Below are 19,178 nucleotides of genomic sequence, written 5' to 3'. Positions count from 1 at the left end.
GCCGGAACAAATAAAAATCAATGTTCATTTTGTTATTTCATCGACACTGCAAAGAATGGCAAGCGCTTTATGTGAAAATTGGGATTGTTTTGTGTTTTTTTAGTTCTATCCAAAAAAATCACATTTACACACCCTGCGAGAAAAAAATGCGAGGCGCAACATTTTCATTTTTCTGGAAAAAACCAACCGGGTTCAATAAAATTAATGACATTGTTCGGTACAACTATATATGCACACAAAAAGCATTTATTTTTCGTTACGGAAGAACAATCCAACATAACTTTTTCGTATATTCGTGACAATTTTTGCATTGATTACAGGTGGCAGCCGCTTTAAGAGAAATGCAAATTTTGAGCGTCAGTAAAGAAAACAGTATGTACGTAGACAAACATGCTCATTTTTTGATGTTCTCGGGGCATCTTCCAAACTTATCTTCTCTATACTATTGTTGGACTCTTTTGACGAAACGAGGCAAAGTTACTAAACGAACCCTAACTTGCGGTCATGAATCACATAAAAAACCTGTTTGTCTTCCTGACACTGCTGCGCATAAAGGCCTCAACCTCTCTGGTTCCAAGTGCTCTGTTCAAGTTTTCTATGTCAGGTGAGCAAAATAACAATCAGAACAACATCAGCTCGATCAACAATTTAATCTGCATCATCGATCTCTACATCTTTCTTTGTGATAAACTAAGACTGAAATACTTTGAATTATTTACTGTCAACATTTGCAGTTGTAACGATACAGCATACCTCGACAAGATACAAATTTCTGACTTGAATTATTATTACGAGGTTTCACTAGTGGGTAATGAGACTCCTGCAGTAGGTTGTACTATAGCCGGTCAGTGAAAACGGGACACAAAACGAATGTATTTTGTGTATTAAATAATCAATTTGTATGCTGTACGCAGTGACAGCATAAAAGACTTGATTTTAGATGGATTTAAGGAAAGCTAAATATGTACAATACACTAATAATTACATAATTTACAAGATTATATTTACGAACTTATATATAGTTTTTCCAATTTTAAAAGTTTGGTATAATTTATTATTTAATACTTTAGAAATAATTTGAAATTTAAAAAATGTTCAATTTAAACATTATTGTTAAATTCAAACAGACAGACAGCCTCGTCACTAACAGCAATATTATTGTCAAATAATTTGACAGCTTTACATTTAAATGATTTATTAAATCTCTCCGTTTTTGTCCTTATTATTGCGAAACATCGTGGGTTTCTTGGTGCATAGGGATATCATATGCCTTGAGTTTTGGTAACAATTCGTGTAGCTTGTTATCTTCATCTTGGACAATCGATAAATAGAGTTTATGACATGATTCTTGTCTGCGTTCTGCTAATGTTGCAAGTTGTAAAGATTTTAAAAAACTTACACACACTTCAACGCAACTCGTTCCCGCAACATCTGATTGAACGCATCATTAGTTCCTACAATAACAGGAATAACTTGCAAACAACAAACACTTTCAACACTAATCTACCTAGTCAACAACAACCCAACGTTCATTACTTCAAACTTCCATACATAGGACATTACTCTCAAATTACCGAACAGAGCTGCTCAACATTGTCAAATGATTTTGCAGTGATATCAACATAACGCTAGTGTTCACTTCTCACAAAATCCAAAACATTTTTAGCTTTAAGGACGCAATTCCTAGCGATCTTAAATCCCTCGTGGTTGGTATATAAATTTATTTGTGCAGTAGGAATTCCTATTACATGCATATATAGGTGGAACACCCGTCATCTCGCCACAAGGATCAAAGAACACACCTCCACTGACAAAAACTCGCACGCCTACTAAAACCTAACTGCATGCTAATCCAAAATACACCCGCTAACATTAATTTCTATAGTTACAATACCTCAATTGACTTCTCTGGGGAGGCGGTTAAGCATAATTAAAAACCATTTGGTACATATCATGTACATATCCCACCACCTGATTAGCTATTATCATTCAATCATGCATCCACCAATTTTCAGATCAGCCATAAGTGACATATTCATGCACAATAACACGTTTATTCGCCAGCAATCAGACGTACGCACTTTTGATAAAATCAGTTGATTGATGTCCATCCCTGGCTCATCGTTCTTGAACAGCACAGCAACGTTCTCTTTTAGATTAAATGATTAATTTAATTTATGATACTGCAGGCCACCGCCTTACAAAGCACGTAGTCAGTGAACGTGGAACATCGAATCTTTTGGAGTGTTGTTTATATTGCCTCAGAAAACCATCAGTTTGCAAATCCATTAACTACGAAGCAAGACAACACGAACAAAATTCCAAAAACTGCCAACTAATCAATGCCACGAAATCTACATGTCCTCAGAACATAATGCCTGATGCGAACTATGACTATTATGAAATGTTGGAGAAGGTATTTTTTAATAGCTTTTCATTGGGGGTTCTAGCAATAGTCAAAATAAATTACTGCAGCACATATTTTAATACAAGGTCCATAACGGTTTTTTCAAAAAATAAAATTGCACTTTTTTTCCACTGCTGCATATTTTCACCCGGGTAAAAAAAGCCACGATACATGGGGGAGCAGAAATTTTTGGGGCCCAGTTTTGGGTCTCATTAGGGGGTTAATATACCTTGGCACGTCACAATGATTATATAGTATAGCTTATAGTAATGTTTTTTTTTCATTGCTTCGTACCACTTGAAAATCCTTACTGACAAATCCGAGCTTTAATGTGACGGTTTTATATAAAACAAATATATATACCGTATTATCTGTACAAATTTTCTTTCAGAATTACATTGCATTTAACTATTTAGAATTGCACATGCATGTGTAAAACTGCACGCGTTATAGAAAAGAACCTGGGATGTACTAGATTGCTTACGATATTCTTGGTTATGAATTTCCGATGAAACTCGATCAAGACTTACCAATGTTATTACTTTTAGGCTTTTGAAAATGTTATTATGACCAAAAACTCGAGTTGATAAAAAAATTATTTTGCATAACGCAAAATCGCGCACAGCAGGATTAATCCTAGAAAATTTCCTCCTTTAAAAAGCTGTCAAAAGTAGTTATGGTCGCTATATTTTCATTAATGCAGCTATGAAATAAAATATTGAACATTTCTTTCGTATATTAATTACAGAGTGAATACAGCAAAGAAAAACTTGATGTTTCCGAAATACCGGCAAAAAGCGGTAAGAATCCATTAAAATCGTTTTGCCCTTAAAATTCAGTATAATATATATTCTGGATGCATATATATCAATATCACCCAAAAACTTTAAAACATTTCATTTGGTGCCTTACAAATAACACGGGTAAAATTGTATTAAATTGTAAAAATATAAACTTATATAAAATATATATTTTCTTCTTTGTTTCTCGACATTTTTAAAATTGACACGTATTTAGCTATGTGTTTAAACTTTAACTAGACATTTACCGCAATATTTAATCAGGGTTATCCCAAACATGCATACCTTCGACAGACTATATAGTGCACGAGAGATAGAATGAAGGTATTATTGATTCATCTATTTAGAAAAATGCAGCAAAATCAAGACAGTTGGTGAACCAATTGTTGATCGTCAATCTGGATTGACGCAAGGAACATGGATGAAAGATCCTTTAGGGTCACTTAGTGAAGAAAAAAATTGGTACATTAATGGTTATAAAGATAATACTGTGCAGGAATTTGAAAACTTGGCTCTCTTTAAGGCTGGAACTGTTGCCAAAACCTACAACCTACCATATGGCTTTGATGGCACGGGATCTGTTGTCTATGGACGGTATCTTTATTATAATAGGTTTGTAAAAATTTCTGTCCTTAATTAAAAAAATACTTATATTAACCCTATCCGAATAACTTTCACAATGGAACTTCTCCGACAGGCAACAAACTGGACATATCGTGCAGTACGATATGGTTACTGAGACTGTTATCAAAGAAGCAACAATTGATGAAAACATAAACCCACGTCAATACTTGTATGAGTGGGGAGGCTATAGTGGAATGGATATGTCCATAGACGAGAACGGCTTGTGGGTTCTTTATGGTCTTCCGGCATACAGTGGGAGATTATGTGCCACCCACCTAAATCATTCGACACTTACCGTCGTGAACACCTTCTGCGACATTTCAACTGAGCCTATGACCCGCATGGGAAACGCATTCGTAATCTGTGGAATTGTTTACAGCATTGATAGCTACAGCGATAGCCAAACAACCATTAACCACGCCTATGACACAACCACCAAAACTGCGACCAGCCTAGCCATTCCGTTTCTTAATAAGTTTGGTTACAACAGCATGGTTACTTACAATCCACGAGAGAAAGTTCTTTACTCGTGGGACTATGGGCGCCAGATAACTTATCCACTAGAATTTGAAGATTGAACTTATCGCATGTCATGCAAAACCATTTAAATTTGCTAACTTGCACATGTAACCAAAATGGTATTTTGTCGCGGGCTCACAAATTTTTTTGCACTGCTCTGTAAATTGGCTTACACTCTCCTAAATATCAATCCAGTTTTTAGTTATTTTCATGATTTCAAGGAAGCTTTTTAATACTGTTATGTTGTTCACAAACTGTATACAAAACCCTACATGAAATTTAGCATTTCTTGACAATGTTATATGTAATGAAAATGACGCATGCAAGTAATATAATATATAATTATTTACTTATTGTGCAGTTCGCCTATGTCTATCATACTAGTTCATAATTAGGTGCGACAATTATGTAGAAGGAAACGCACATGTACTGTTATAGTAATAATAAAGCACTTCAATTTTTCTTCTTTGAGAAAAATACTTTACGTGTAATTAAGTATCATTTCATGGTACCTGTTAAATATCACACTGGTACAAGACGTGTATGCTTCAGCTCCGTTGTCAAAGTCGGACAGGTGGTCGGCAATTGGTTTGGCATGACTTAATATTTTCAACATTTTTTGAACGCTAACTTTTTAATTTTTTTTTTAACATTGTGAAACGTAAACACAACAATTCTATTTTGTTGATCTTTACGCAAAAAATGAAAAAGTCGAATTTTCAAGAAGGAACTTGGCCATGCAGCCGAATTAATTTAGACAAATATTTTATTATGCTTGAAAGTTAGTCTTGTCATTGAAAGTTGTTTCGTTAAAATATTCGTCTTTAGCGAATTGTGCCCTATTGAGCAAGTCACATTCGCCAGTAAGCTCTTTGAATACCAATCTTGTCTTGAATAAACATTCACACTAATGCTCCACTCTCACTCACACAGTCACACTTCAGTTCCACTCAAAGTGCCTACATCACTTGTGGGATCTTTACGGATTTGAATAGGGCTTATAAGTTCTACAACCTTTTTTGATGTAATCAAATAGATTCGAAAATACGTCGGTTGGGGGGACTGGGACTCAGGAATGATTTGCGAACACGCCGTCTTCTATAATGTAAACATGAAGAGTTTCACTGGTGATATAGTTTGCGCTTATCAAGAAAAACTCGGGAACGGTGCGTTGTGTATGGCTGTAGCAACTGGGCGAGTTTTTCTCAAAATATTTTACGTTATTGGAAGATCGAAGTAAAATTACAATTGATTATATTATATTTGACAAGAACTCGGTTCCTGAGTCTCAGGCCCCCGAGCACGACGGAAATTTAGGCAAATCGTCATGTTTAGATGTAAATATTTCCGAAACTATTTTATGTCAAAAAAGCTTGTAGAACTTATAAACTAATTTTTCAAGCTCTATTCAAATCCGTAAAGATCCCACAAGTGATATATAGGCACTTTAAGTGCATTTCACTTGAGTCACAGTTAACTTGGAGTGGGAGTAAGCTTTTAAACACAGACGTTAATCTTTTATAATAATTATTAATGTTGATATGCAAAGGCATATACAGGATGTATAAGGTCTAGGTTATACGTCGCATTTTGGTCGCGTCAAATGCAATTCGACCACTAGATATAATGAGGTGATAAACTTCATTAAGCTTAAGTCATTGCCATCTCATTATCTTTTGTTCGAAATGCATTCGACGCGACCAAAATACGACGTATAAAATATGAATATTCTTCAATATTAAGTGTTGCCTTTTTTATGCACCCTGAATTCTTTAATAAATATTATGCAATGATATAACCTGCGATGTCAGTGGCGTAATCAGAACGATAATTGCATGGGGGGACGGGCATATTAATTTTATGCATATATTCATGTTGCGCAGGATTAACGTAAACGTAAAAACGTATTGCATTTTCTTGCGTGTCCGTGACACCAGTTATGTATTTCATATGCAACAAAAAAGGCCGGTAATTTTGACCCACACACATGAGATGCGATGCAGCGCGACACGATTTTTCCAGGTTTTTAATTTTAAACACTTGTAAAATTCGCCGCATTGCATTTGCTGCGTTTTGGTCTATCACCGGATGTCTGCGTTCCAACGTTTTCGCGAATGAAAAAATGTTTGTTTGCATTCTGTTAACATGAATGTATGAATTTGCCCCGCCCCCCAATTATCAACGCTTGCTACGCCCAGTGTCATGTTAAACATGTTGTGTACAGCTATACCCGTGCGACTGTTTAAAAACTTATTGCTTTTTCTTGCGTGTCCGTGGTACCAGTTATGTATTTCATATGCGTTAAAGGCCGGTAATTTGGCCCACACAGGCGAAATGCGATGCAGCGGGACACATTATTACTCATTGCATTGCATTTGCTGCGTGTTGGTCTATCACCGGATGTCTGCGTTCTAACGAAGTTTGCGAATGAAAAAATGTTTGTTAGTAAAACCCAGATGATCAAACATGAACATACTTTACACGCAAACTACGTCACAAAGAGCGGCAGCGCAGACTCTTGTAAAGGTCTAATAATTATAATATAATTATAGCTTGCATATTTATGATACAATTAAGGCACGCAATTAACCCTTCAGAGACGCTCATTTCTCATTGCAGACTCGCAGTGTAATTGCTCGCAACTCCATTTTCAAGATATCTACTTGTGAAATTGTGAGTATATATTTCTAGCATAATTTGTTCTCAATTTTCTAATATTTCACTTGAAGTCCTTATAATTATTGACATAGCTATATAAGTACTGTAACAACAATAGGCACTTTCACCTCACGAGCCACTTTGACTACGATATAATAATCGTATTATACTGTCGTAAAAGCTGAATGGATAAATTAGTGACGGAACTCACTACGCGGGACGTTGCTTGTGGGGAATGTTTTTATCAACAAGAGAGGAGACTGAAAAGTTTTGAAACTTGCAGAACACTATAGGCTTCCGCTTATAAAATCATCCGGAATTAATTTTAAATTACGAATATTTAGTATTTGTAAGCAGTAAAAAAAACAATTCAACCGTCGTCGGCAGCCCACACATCTCAAAGTCCCCAATACTTATTCGTAGCTACTTTTTGCAAACTTTTCTACTTTTTTAAAAAATATTTGTACTTTCCGAAATGTTGCATGTAATATGTAACCTTAAAAAAATCAGGGCTCGATCTTCTCCTCACTCGCGTCTTCTGTACGTACGTACACGCTTGTAAAAGTTTAAAACCATTTAAATGATAAATCAACGATTGAAAAGGTTGGGTTGGATTGTGCTGACTACTTATGCTACACTCACACTCCAACTATTCAAAGACACCACTCACACTCAAGTGAAGCTCAGATTTTGAATGAAGCGTGAGTGAGAGGCATACGTTCCGTGAGCTCCACTCAGTTATGCTCATTGATCAGATGTATAATGATTCAAATATAGCGGGAATGTGGTCACATGAAACACATTATAGTTACGCTGTTTACAACAACAACTTAACTTGCTCTCTCTTCTCCATCGACGGTGTTTTTTTGTGCTGGCATTTAAATTTTTCCTACACGTTCTTCAACTGTCTTGATTCCTTGTTTGTGACACCCGACTAGAAATTGATTTGGTCCCATAAAGCGTCCCTCGTTTTTTTTCTTCCATGGTTAAGTTTTACTTTCTAAAAAAACTTTGTGCTTGCGCATTAATTCGGTTGACAGCGACCTTTCCAATTGCTAGAAATATTGCCTACCTTAAGCCTAACTCCGCAGCCTAAATTTTCAAGCGAAATGCGAAATATTTTGCCTGCCTCTTTTGAATTGTGTGAAAAATTATAGCATTAACCTCCTACTCAGCTTCAGCGTTAATAAAATATATACCAAAAAAATATTGATTGGTTCTTGCAGAAATTTTGTTCGGCGATCTTGTACTTGTTCTCGTATATTCTAATATTTATCTGGAAAGAAAAAGGAAAATACACGCTGAAAATGCTACCTAAACTTGCGAATAATTTTCAAATCCTGTTTGCCTACTTAATACTGGTGTGCGTAAAGGCCTCTGCCTCCCTGGATTCAAGTGCTGTATTCAAGATTTCCACTTCAGGTGAGTAAAATTAAAACCCTATATTTGTTTTCTCGATCAGTATTGCTTTGGCTTAAGCCCGTTTTCCACTAGGCGAATTAATTCGCGCGAAGCGAAGCGATATCTGAAATGCAACAAAAAAGCAGAATCGCTTTCTACTTTTTACCTGTTCGCACGAAGAAATTCATCCATGTGGAAAACGGGCTTTAATCGATAACAAATCATGTTTATCGTACAGTTATAGTAATATTATACGCTGTATAGTATAACAATTTGGTCTACACCATGGGCACACTAGACGCACGTGATTCTTTCCAAGGAACTACTATTTAAGAAATATAATTTCTTTTATAATAATAACTCAATAAACAGATTTTGTACAAATATTATAATTCGATTAAATTACAAATTCTCATTACATCGCTCCGCTTGTCAAGTTCGGCGGGAAAATTCCCGTGTTTCTATTTATTTATAGAAACACGCTTCTCGACCAATCAGCACGCGCGTACTATAAATGTTATATTATAAAATATTATGTAAAATAGTAAATTCCGTTACCATGCTATAGCTGGTATGTTTTTGTCGATTCGTCTTCTTTGTGCGTGGGTCAAATAATATACTTTCAAAAACATAATGGGTATTGTGGGATCATACAATTATTAACAACAATCAATTGTTAAACATGGTTCTTACATGTCACCGACGGTCGGCGATGGACACTAGCGAACTGAAGCAAGTGATTATTTTGACAACACGTACGTTGACCGGTAGAGAAGTTTCTGTTTTTCACCAATCACAATCCTTGACCCAGTCTTTTGACGTTACTCGTGCCATTTGTGTTGTCAAGAACGTCACTTGCTTAAGCTCACTATAAAAAACTCGGTAAATGAAATGATGATAAATGAAATATTTGCTATTTTAATAAATTTTCATTCGTCACCGGCAACAAATAACACCTCACCGACTGTCAGTGACATATGAGAACCAGGCCTTAGGGAGTCATTCACTACCCCCGTTTTCTCCGTTCAATATTTATATCATATTATCTGAAGTAGTGTACTAAAAAAATGGAAAAGCAGAAAAAATAAATGAAAATTTGTGTGCTTTGTCAATGGTCTTAGCTAATGTTGTTTTGGTCGAAACACAACACCCTTTGTATCTCGGAGTCAAAGAAGAAAACTATCACGATTAACTTGAATAAATATGCACGTATATCGAATTATTATAAGCAAAATAACTAAAAAATATGTAAAGTATTATAAGCAAAATAACTAAAAAATGTTTGAAAGTAGGTCCAAAAAATGTATACGTCCCTATTTATAAAATATCCTAATGGAAAAAATGACTATGAACTTTCTCGAATGATTTGCAATCCCTCAAAATCCAATGCAATGCATCGGATCCTGTTTTATATTAACCTATGAATTCAAATGCCAGCAATCGTTTCTGATCTTAAGAATAGATACACCACGATATCTACCACTGATGCCAGTCTCTTGTTGACTCTATTCACACCCTCTATAATCCAATGCAGTGATCTTGTTTAAAATCAACCCATTATCATTTAATTTTTCTACAGGTCACCGCTTAACAAATCACGTGGTCAGTGAACGTGAAACATCAAATGTTTTGGAATGTTCTTTGTATTGCCTCAGAAAACCTTCTGTTTGTAAATCTTTCAATTACAAAGCAAGGAAACGCGAACAAAATTTAAAAGTTTGTCAACTAAATAACGCCACAAAGTCTATGAATCCTCAGAACATATTGCCTGATAACAAATATGATTATTATGAGATGTTGAACAAGGTATTTTATACTTCGGTGTTCCTTTCTGTACAAATCCGGAAATTGTAGCTACATGACTATTGCATAAACGGTCTTTCTTTCTGTTGTGAAAGCAAAGAAGTAATTATGCCTGCATATTCCTCTCCTATTTCCAATTTCAGGAAGATAACAAAAAACAGCGAATAGTTTCTAAAACAACAAGAAGCTACGGTGAGAACACATCAAAAATCTTTGCCCCCCTCCTGAAAAATCGTAATGGCTTTCTAAGCCTAGGTAGCAAAATGTCAATGTAGGAAAATGGCCGCATTAACATGTGGGCGGGAGGAGCGGCCGTGAGGGTAGGCCTTGTTCCCTTTATACTGATTATTAGGAAAAGTGGCTTTATTAATGTGTAATCTTTTTCTTTCCGATTGAAAGTTTTCGTTATCGCTTCATATAATTATTTAATAGAAAATTGCAGCAAAATCAAGAGAGTTGGTGAACCAGTCCTTCATCATCAATCTGGAGAGACGTATGGAACGTGGATGAGAGATCCTCTAGGGTTGCTTGGCTCAGAAAAAATTTGGTACATAAATAGTCTGGGTGGAGTTGAAATGCTTGAATTTGAAAACATGGATCTTTTCAAGGCTGGCTCGGTTGCAAAAACCTACAACCTAACGTATCAGTCTGGAGGCACAGGATCTGTTGTATATGGGAGGTACTTGTATTTTAACAGGTATGTAAATGTAAGGGGGGTTGCCATTCAGAGGAAATGTTGACATGCATCCTTGCAATTTTTTTTTCAATCCCACTCACAGAGAGGGAACTCCAAATATTATGAAGTACGATTTATTTACCGAGAAAGTGATCAGAGAAGCAACTCCTAACAAAAATATAAACCCACGACTGTATGGATACCAATGGGGAGGTTACACCGGAATGGATTTATCGATTGACGAGAGCGGTTTGTGGGCTCTTTATGCACTTCCCGCGTACAATGGGAGGTTATGTGCCAGCCAACTCGATCCTTCCACACTTGGCGTTCTGAAAACCTTCTGTAACGTTTCAACTGAGGCTATAACCTTTATGGGAAACGCATTTGTGGCTTGCGGAGTCGTTTACAGCATTGATAAATACGACGAAGCCCAAACAACCATAAACTACGCTTATAACACAACCAACAAAACTGCGACCACCCTAGCCATTCCGTTTGTTAATAAGTTTGGTTACAACAGCATGGTTTCTTACAATCCACGCGAGAAAGTTCTTTACTCGTGGGACTCAGGGCGCCAAATAACTTATCCACTGGAATTTGAAGATTGAGTTTATTTATCATGCACAAACAGTATTACAAACCAGCTTTTCTAACTTTTAAATCGAACTGATTTTTTTTCTATATCGGGGAAACTTTAGACTATGTAATAAGTTGCAAGCTGCAAGTTATGGTTTTTAGAGTGTCAATGTAAATGTATTGTTGGGTTTTTTGACTGAAAATAAATTAATGTTTTTCTTTGTCTTATTTTCTCGCATTCTATTTATCGCATTCTAAATAATTTTCCTTTCCTTAATGGGGACAAATTAATTATCGGCCGACATGTTAAATAAATATCGATCGTGTTTGTAAATGACCGCATACATTTCAGCGGTGATTCAAATGAATTTCAAAAGAGCGGGAAATTAATTTTGTTAAAGTTTATGTTTTGAAAATTGAATTGAAGTATAGTAGGACATTTAGACTAGATTATAATGGGCACATTTAGTTACTGCGATTTCCAGTTGAGCGTGGAATTGCGAAAGTTTGTTCGTTAAGTTTTGTAGTTTGAGAGGAATGTTTGTGACTTCATCTAATAATGTTTTAGGCGACTTTCGCTAAGTTGTCAAGGCAAACTGTCAATCTTGTGACTGTAAATAGAAGATCTGTATAGCGACTAATAGCCGCTATTTTCAAGTACAGTATTATATTTATAGCCGTTAGTCAAAAACTTGACATTTTTCTTTTGACAACTTGGTCAGCGTCCCCTGACAACATTATTAGATGACGTCACAAACATTGCTTTGAAACTACAAAACTTAACGAACAAACTTTCGCAATTCCACGCTCAACTGGAAATCGCAGTAAGCTAACCCGCAAGGGTACCCAGCTAGCACAATCACATTGTATCAACGTTGTATTAACGTTCCTCCAACGCTTGGATAAGGTCATTTTTTAACGCTGGGTCAACGTTTTTTTGTGAACTCGTAGGAACGTGGTATTAACGTTAGGATCGGTTAAGGTTACAGTCCGACGTTCTTACGAGCTCACGAATACAGATAATTTATAGTCATCAGCCGGCTCGCCAAGTTGCTAGAAATGTTTTAATCAATGTCAATGACATAAAGTCTACATGTATTCACAGGCAGGCGAACAATGCCTCTGAAATCGCAATAGAATATATACGTTTTAATATTTAATTTCATTCAAATTAATACCATAAAAGCTAACATATTTCTTTATTAGAATACGGAAATGGCAATATTATTGGTTGTCTGACTCCTTCTTTCGATTATTTGGAATGATATCTTCAGTGATATCTTCGTCATTAATTTACGCCTTTGGTAGCACTTGGGAGAACGTGCAATATGGCTTCTTCCTGCTTATCTATTAGGGTCATTACCAGAAATTTGTGAGAGGTGATTTGCATATAAACTAATTTGCATATAACTTTCAACAATAATGGGCTTTAGTTAACTTTTACCATAAAATAATTATAGCAAAAGTACAACAACTAAAATTACCGTTACCCTGTGTGTTGCCCACTGTTTGCCGACCTCTGGATCAATAGAACCGCCGTTTTACGGTTTCCAAATGGAAATGTTCGCATTCATTCGAGTGAGCGATTTTACAAGCTCGTTGAGAGAACACGGCCAATAAATTATTTACGCAATATATTTTAAATTTTGCGTACTACAGAAATATACCCAATGTAAAAGATTCGGTTACCAAAACGTTTCTAAACAGCTGTTATTCTATCCATTTAGAGGTCGACAAACAGTGCTCCAAGTCTGTGGCTCTGACGTTACGACGTTTTATATTTTCACTCAATGTATTTTATAGAAAAACTCGAAGGCCATCAACGTTGCCACAACGTGGCAATGTAACGTTGATACGACGAAAATGTCACCCTGTTCAAACGCTACTCTCAACTTTCAACCAACGTTGCCACGAAGTGGGAATGCAAGTTGATACAACGAACAATATCACCTATTAACTGTAGGTCAACGTTAAACACAACGTTAAACCAACGTTACTGCAACGTCAGAATATAATGATCAGATAAACGTGATTCCCAGGTTGAATCCAATGTTCAACCAATGTTGATACAACGTGGTCTAAAATGAATTGGGCAAACAACGTTGAGAGAACGTTGCATTGTATTGAGATTTAGTCACGACCTAACCAAAATACAACCTTTGGCTAACGTTGGGATAACGTTGTGTGAGCATCATCATGAAGTAGCATAAAACAATTGCAACTTTAAGGCAATCGTGCCAAAATCCGTCTTCATGCATAGGTCACCAATAAGCACTGGCACGTCACAAATTTTCATTTGGCATGCAACATGTACGCTCCACATACTTATTTTCCCCCTACCTACGGTCATCTGCGGTCTCCATCGGTCGACCAGAACCGAACCGCAACCTAAAGGCCGGCGCACACTAGAGCTATGTGCTTAGCAAAAATTCATTCGTGGCCATTGGCGTAAGCCAGTTGCTCTCGTGAGCGGGCAAATTTTTTTTTTCAAAATTCATATTATGGAAACAGCATATGGATGACAGTTGAAAATAATATAAAAGTTTAGCTACAATATCCATACTAATTGCCACGGATAAAGTACTGGATGTACGGAAAAAGTACTGGGTGTAGTATACTTCAATAATGTATAATAGAATAATAATATATAATAATTTTTTTCCCTTACTTCTATATACTGAATAAACTAAAAATAGAAGTTTAAAAGGCTTTCCGCTAAGATGCACAACATGCAATATCAAGTATTTAAATGCCAATGTTAACAGCCGGTTTTAAAAGGTCTGATCTTTTGATTATTTGATGACAAGGACATGGCACTTTACTTAGCATTTTAGCTGCTTAATTGTAAATCAACGATTAAAGTTTAATGCAAAAAGCGCGTCGTTTCTCAAGTATTTCCCAACGAAATAAGCATCTTTTACCTCTCCTCGGAGCACGTTTTATCCTAACTCCTCACGCACTTTCTTGATCCTTATTTATTTGCTTGTAAATAAGATATTTGCTAGCGAATAGGAATTTTATGTATTCCGTCCTGTGTTAATGGGTTTGAAAGAGTTTTGGGTTAAAGGGTCAAGATAGTGTGAGGATTATATAATAGTGTTAGGCAGGTGTAAAGATGGCGAGGAATGGCGTTCCGGCAGATATCCGGATAAGGAGGAGCCTAGGCATCACCAGAAGGGTTAAATAAGGCTACTCATAAGCGAGTAGAATCAGTCGCCGAAGTCAACTGACAAGAATCAACTATCAAACAAAAAGTTTTTATCTAAGCCCACTTCCTCCCCATCTCTGCATCCTATAGTTATCATAGATGGCGCAATTTGTGCCCTCACCTTACTGGGCAAAACACTTTTGACGCATTTGAACAATTAATATATATAAAGAATTTTTGTTAAAATTAATATTTTGAATAATAAACTGGCTGGGAGAAATTTTACCCCTAGCCCAAAATATCCCAAACTCATGTAGGGAGTCTTATTCGTAATTACCAATTTCATGCCCAGTAGCAAGCTGCGGAAATGCAACATGGTATGAAAATGGAGTATTATTTCGACTTTGTATTAATTGCCAAGCTCATCAGGATGGAATGCATAAAGACGTAATTATGGTTGCGAAGATCATCTCAGTCTTATACGACATACTTATTCCTTGCACCGTTAAATATTTTGCGATTTGTAGCTATGTAGGCCCGCTTTCTTTGGCCTCTTTCATGTATACCGCAATGAACAAAGCCAACTCGATGAATGATCATATTAAATATTTCACTAGGATATATTCATGAGAAATAAATATTCCGATTACGAGAATCTCTTCGTAGTTGAATTTTTCAATGGAAAACTCGATATTAATTAATGAAATACTCATTTTTTGTAGCGTGCTATATCCAGTTCACCTGCTTTATTATATTAAATTGTTTGTCTTGTTTCGTGAGCTCACTTATGCAATTTTTTACAAAACCCTATGAACTTTTCCACCTTTACTCTATACCTTTTGAACCCAAATTTGTTTGAAATACTAGTAATAATTAAATTTTATATAGCGCGAATTAACATGAAAACTTTGATCAAATGCGCGAAAGACAGTATTGTTTTCCCTCCTATAACTTCAAATGCAGTCTTTAATTTGCGTACCGTGCATGAAATTATATTGCTCTGAAGAGTACAGTAAAACAGTATATAACAGGATAACAGTACGTTCATGTTTCAAGAAGTAACTGGTATAGCAGACACCGCGCAACCTTTTTACCGAACTTAAATCGCGTTTAAAAATTACGCGAGATGCGCATGCATTTATTCCACAAAATAAATAAAATTCAAAGTGGCATGATTAATACGGGCAACGGAAAGTTCGTTTTAATATTTCTCAATTGGAAGTTAATTTCCAACAGTTTACGAAGCTACACATGGGCCGTTTGCATGCAATAGCGTTTCATTAACATGAGTACTTTTATAATTATTTTAAGCCATTCTCTAAATTTTAAAGTTTCCTGCAATCTTGAAGTTTACAAATTGTTATAAAATTGTATAGAATATTGAAATTTAGAGTTCATTGTATGGTCAGCAAGTGCGTTTATTTGTAATCAGAACACTCACCGATAGTCATTTCGTGTATAAACAGTGTCGTAGCCAGCCTGTCGATTTGTCCCGCTATGCTAATATTTTCGTGTTCACTGACTGTGAAAACAGTAGATTTCTAAAGACATGAATAATTATAATAACTCGAAATTTACATAGCGGCACAAAATCGTCAGGCTGGCTACGCCACTGTTTATAAACACTATAAACACTAAACACTATAATAATATGCTTTAGGTACATTTTCAAGCGCACTTCACCTCCTTCTTGATAACAGGACATTTGCATGTTGGGCTTTCTAGTGCATTAATAATTTTTGAAAGCATTGCAAATGTGCTCGCTGTTTGAGTTTCACGTTCTAATTTTAAAATTAAGCCAGACATTATTAAGGTGGCTCAGGGATGTATAAGAGAAAACCCGACAAGACAGCTCTTTAGAACCTCTAGCAAACCCAGAAATATTGAGGTCTTCAAAATAAAACATACTTAAAAATATGTGCGTGCATGCTGCCGAAAATGCTCCAAAATATTTTTCTCTGGAGACTGGAGTATCAGGCAGGAGATAAAATATTGAACGGTAATGTAATTCTATGCTCGTTCACCAGTAGCCTGTCAGCATCGTGTACAGTCATCCAGTTTTTCGCGCGTAAAAGTGTTCAAATACAATTGACAATTCATAAGGCATAAGAAATTCACTTAGTTTTAAAAATAAAGTATATATTCTTTAATAAATTCACACTTCCATTTAAAGACGCATGCATACTAAAATGTTCCTTTTCGATTCTTTTTTCAAAAAGTTACCATATATTTTTATTCAGCTATATTAACTTAGCCTTCTGCGAATAATTGCACACAAAACTGGTGCATTTCAATACAATAAAAAGCGAATTTTGTGACAAAGTTTTGCTCTTTGTTGTATGTTTGGTTATTTTGTTACTAAAGTTCCTATAATTTAGGTTATCAACACTAATTTTAACTAGAAACGTGTGCCTTATTTGTCAATCAGCAGTGCAACCGACATCTTGAATTTCTGCATGGGGACAAAAGCGATTTTATAATTTTATAAAGCATCAATTTAATCACTAAGTACATGCATTTATGCAATACAGACATGCACCTTTTTTAAAATTTAATTTTGCTTTTTAGCTTAATAACTATGTAGACATCAACAATTCAACTATTTACATGCGCACGTTCATACACTTCTCCACAAGGGCGCATTTTTAAAGTATTTTGGCGGAACACAAACAGATTAATTTACTAAAATTTGGTTGGTCAACAAGGATCCGGCTCTTGCTGAATTTACACGCATGTGTGCGCAGGTACGTGCAAGCATGCATGCATGCATCTTCAGATTATAAAAGGGCACATCGCACGCATTTTTCACATGAAAGAAGACTGTTGTCTGCTGTTGCGTGAACACGTTAAGGAAAGGAAGAAGACGATCAATTAAAAAGGACTTAAAGATGTTCAAGGTTTTCATTGATTCATTTTGCAAATTATAATTATTTATCCGGTACACTTTTTAATTGTATTCAGAAGTCATATGCATGTGTGAATTAATCATAATTGTACGTATGACGATTTATTAAATAGCATGTGCCTATCGCAGATTCAAAAACAAGAATTTGTAGGCTGATTTTGCTGCCCGTTTGACTAAGAAAAGTGATTGACAGCTAGTATGATCATTTTAAACAAGGAGATTTACTGAAAATTGCATGAAAATTGCATTAAAATTGCTCATTTATCTGCGGGTGGTTACTCATCTCTTTCTGTGTGCCATTGGTTTAAAACTATGCTAATCCTCCAACGCTATAAAATTATATTGAAAATTATTTTTATACTAAAATTACGCAAATTACATTGTTCCAAACCCATTTTTACTTCGCTATAATAATAACGTTAATAATGCTTCTTAATTCGTGTGAACCAATTTACATATTTAAATGCAACGCAATTTTTATTCGCTTAATTCGCCATGCAGCACAGTGCCATCAAATATAGTTCACAATTACATCTGTTTCACAAAAGATTTGCTGAAAATTTATAACAATTGAGCAAAACGAAATATTTTTAACTTTATAACTATATATAATAGACTTTTTTACAACTGGTCCCTGAAATAATTAAGTAAGGTTTCAAAATTACAGTTACAAAAAATACAGGTATTTCTTATAGATTGGCCTGTTTGTTGTTGCCTGCTTCATAATATTAGTCGCAGATGCTCAGAGCCGACTCAATTATTTTAATGAGAACGATATCAACGAGAATGATGTCAAATTCAGGTACATCTTATCATAATATTAGTTTACAAAAATAAAAAAAACTATATATAGCTACAATTCATCACTAAATTATTCAATTTTAATATTGAATGCATGTATACTGTAACTATTTACTATGCCTCTAAAATTGCGTTTATTTAAAATATTGCCCGTGACATTTGCTTTTTATAAACTGACGATAAAGAAAAAGACATAATTCATTTTAACAGAGATACTGCATCAAATAAACGTGAGAATCCGTATCCCTTATGCGTGGTTGATGCTGATGACGCGAAAAATTGTATCATTGTGAAAGAAAAGGATCATTTAAGGGAGGAGGAAAGGCTGGTGTGTCAGAAAGACACTGATGGCCGATGCGTGGCGTTATACCTTAAAGGTTGAATCCAGGGTGACAAAGATCATGATGATAAAGATATAAGGAATATAATTATAAATAATTTTAGTGATTTAGTTCTAGTTCTAAATTCTAATAAGATCATACCGTGATAAATGTTCAATCATGTTTACTGCTGCACGTCCGTTTGCCAAGTAAATAGGGAAATAAAACTAATATGTAACTTTAAATATTATTATACTGCAAATCAAATGCAGTTATAAGCTTCCTTGACTGAAATTTTGTTCGTAGGAATTATGCAAAATACTGCTAAAGCAAAAATTAGATGAATAGTAATAATATTGAACCGTAATGATATTATTATATAACATTTCAACATATTGTACTAAATTCGATGATTCTAAACGTCCCTCATATAAAATCAGTTCGTTAAGTAATTTTGAATGGTGTTAATCGCGGTTTGACAACAACTGCTTATAGATATGCAACATTGTTTTAATTTAAGCGAGTTATGTGCCACAAAGA

General features: G+C 35.3%; 2 protein-coding genes across 3 annotated transcripts; both read left to right on the top strand.

Annotated features, from left to right (window-relative positions):
• Positions 1-391: 391 nt before the first annotated feature.
• On the top strand, positions 392-4,793 carry LOC114533998 (noelin-like). Its single transcript, XM_028555637.1, has 5 exons — positions 392-604; positions 2,190-2,416; positions 3,156-3,207; positions 3,555-3,819; positions 3,905-4,793. The coding sequence occupies exons 1-5, from the start codon at positions 505-507 to the stop codon at positions 4,407-4,409; spliced, it is 1,149 nt and encodes a 382-aa protein (XP_028411438.1). The 5' UTR covers positions 392-504; the 3' UTR covers positions 4,410-4,793.
• A 2,155-nt stretch (positions 4,794-6,948) lies between these two features.
• LOC114534006 (noelin-like) lies at positions 6,949-11,571 on the top strand. Of its 2 annotated transcripts, XM_028555646.1 has the most exons (6): positions 6,949-7,023; positions 8,235-8,430; positions 9,989-10,215; positions 10,356-10,404; positions 10,645-10,909; positions 10,992-11,571. In XM_028555646.1, exons 2-6 carry the CDS (start codon positions 8,316-8,318, stop codon positions 11,494-11,496), a joined length of 1,161 nt encoding a protein of 386 aa, XP_028411447.1. In that variant the 5' UTR covers positions 6,949-7,023; positions 8,235-8,315; the 3' UTR covers positions 11,497-11,571. The 2 variants fall into 2 exon arrangements, with proteins under 2 accessions (XP_028411447.1, XP_028411448.1); XM_028555647.1 differs by having other exon boundaries at positions 6,952-8,430.
• Positions 11,572-19,178: the final 7,607 nt, after the last annotated feature.

This window comes from Dendronephthya gigantea, unplaced genomic scaffold (genome assembly GCF_004324835.1).
Source record: "Dendronephthya gigantea isolate DGI-Jeju-01 unplaced genomic scaffold, DenGig_1.0 000096F, whole genome shotgun sequence".
NCBI classification, from domain to species: Eukaryota; Metazoa; Cnidaria; class Anthozoa; order Malacalcyonacea; family Nephtheidae; genus Dendronephthya; species Dendronephthya gigantea.
Note: the sequence above shows the minus strand (reverse complement) of the source record. Positions and strands in the feature narration are given on the sequence as shown.

Excerpts from the sequence above, each read along its gene's own strand:
- LOC114533998 (XM_028555637.1), top strand. The coding sequence starts at position 505 with ATGAATCACATAAAAAACCTGTTTGTCTTCCTGACACTGCTGCGCATA. Across the intron at positions 2,417-3,155 it reads ATTATGAAATGTTGGAGAAG|AGTGAATACAGCAAAGAAAA; the intron begins GTATTTTTTAAT and ends TATTAATTACAG. Across the intron at positions 3,820-3,904 it reads CGGTATCTTTATTATAATAG|GCAACAAACTGGACATATCG; the intron begins GTTTGTAAAAAT and ends CTTCTCCGACAG.
- LOC114534006 (XM_028555646.1), top strand. The coding sequence starts at position 8,316 with ATGCTACCTAAACTTGCGAATAATTTTCAAATCCTGTTTGCCTACTTA. Across the intron at positions 8,431-9,988 it reads ATTCAAGATTTCCACTTCAG|GTCACCGCTTAACAAATCAC; the intron begins GTGAGTAAAATT and ends ATTTTTCTACAG. Across the intron at positions 10,405-10,644 it reads TAAAACAACAAGAAGCTACG|AAAATTGCAGCAAAATCAAG; the intron begins GTGAGAACACAT and ends ATTATTTAATAG.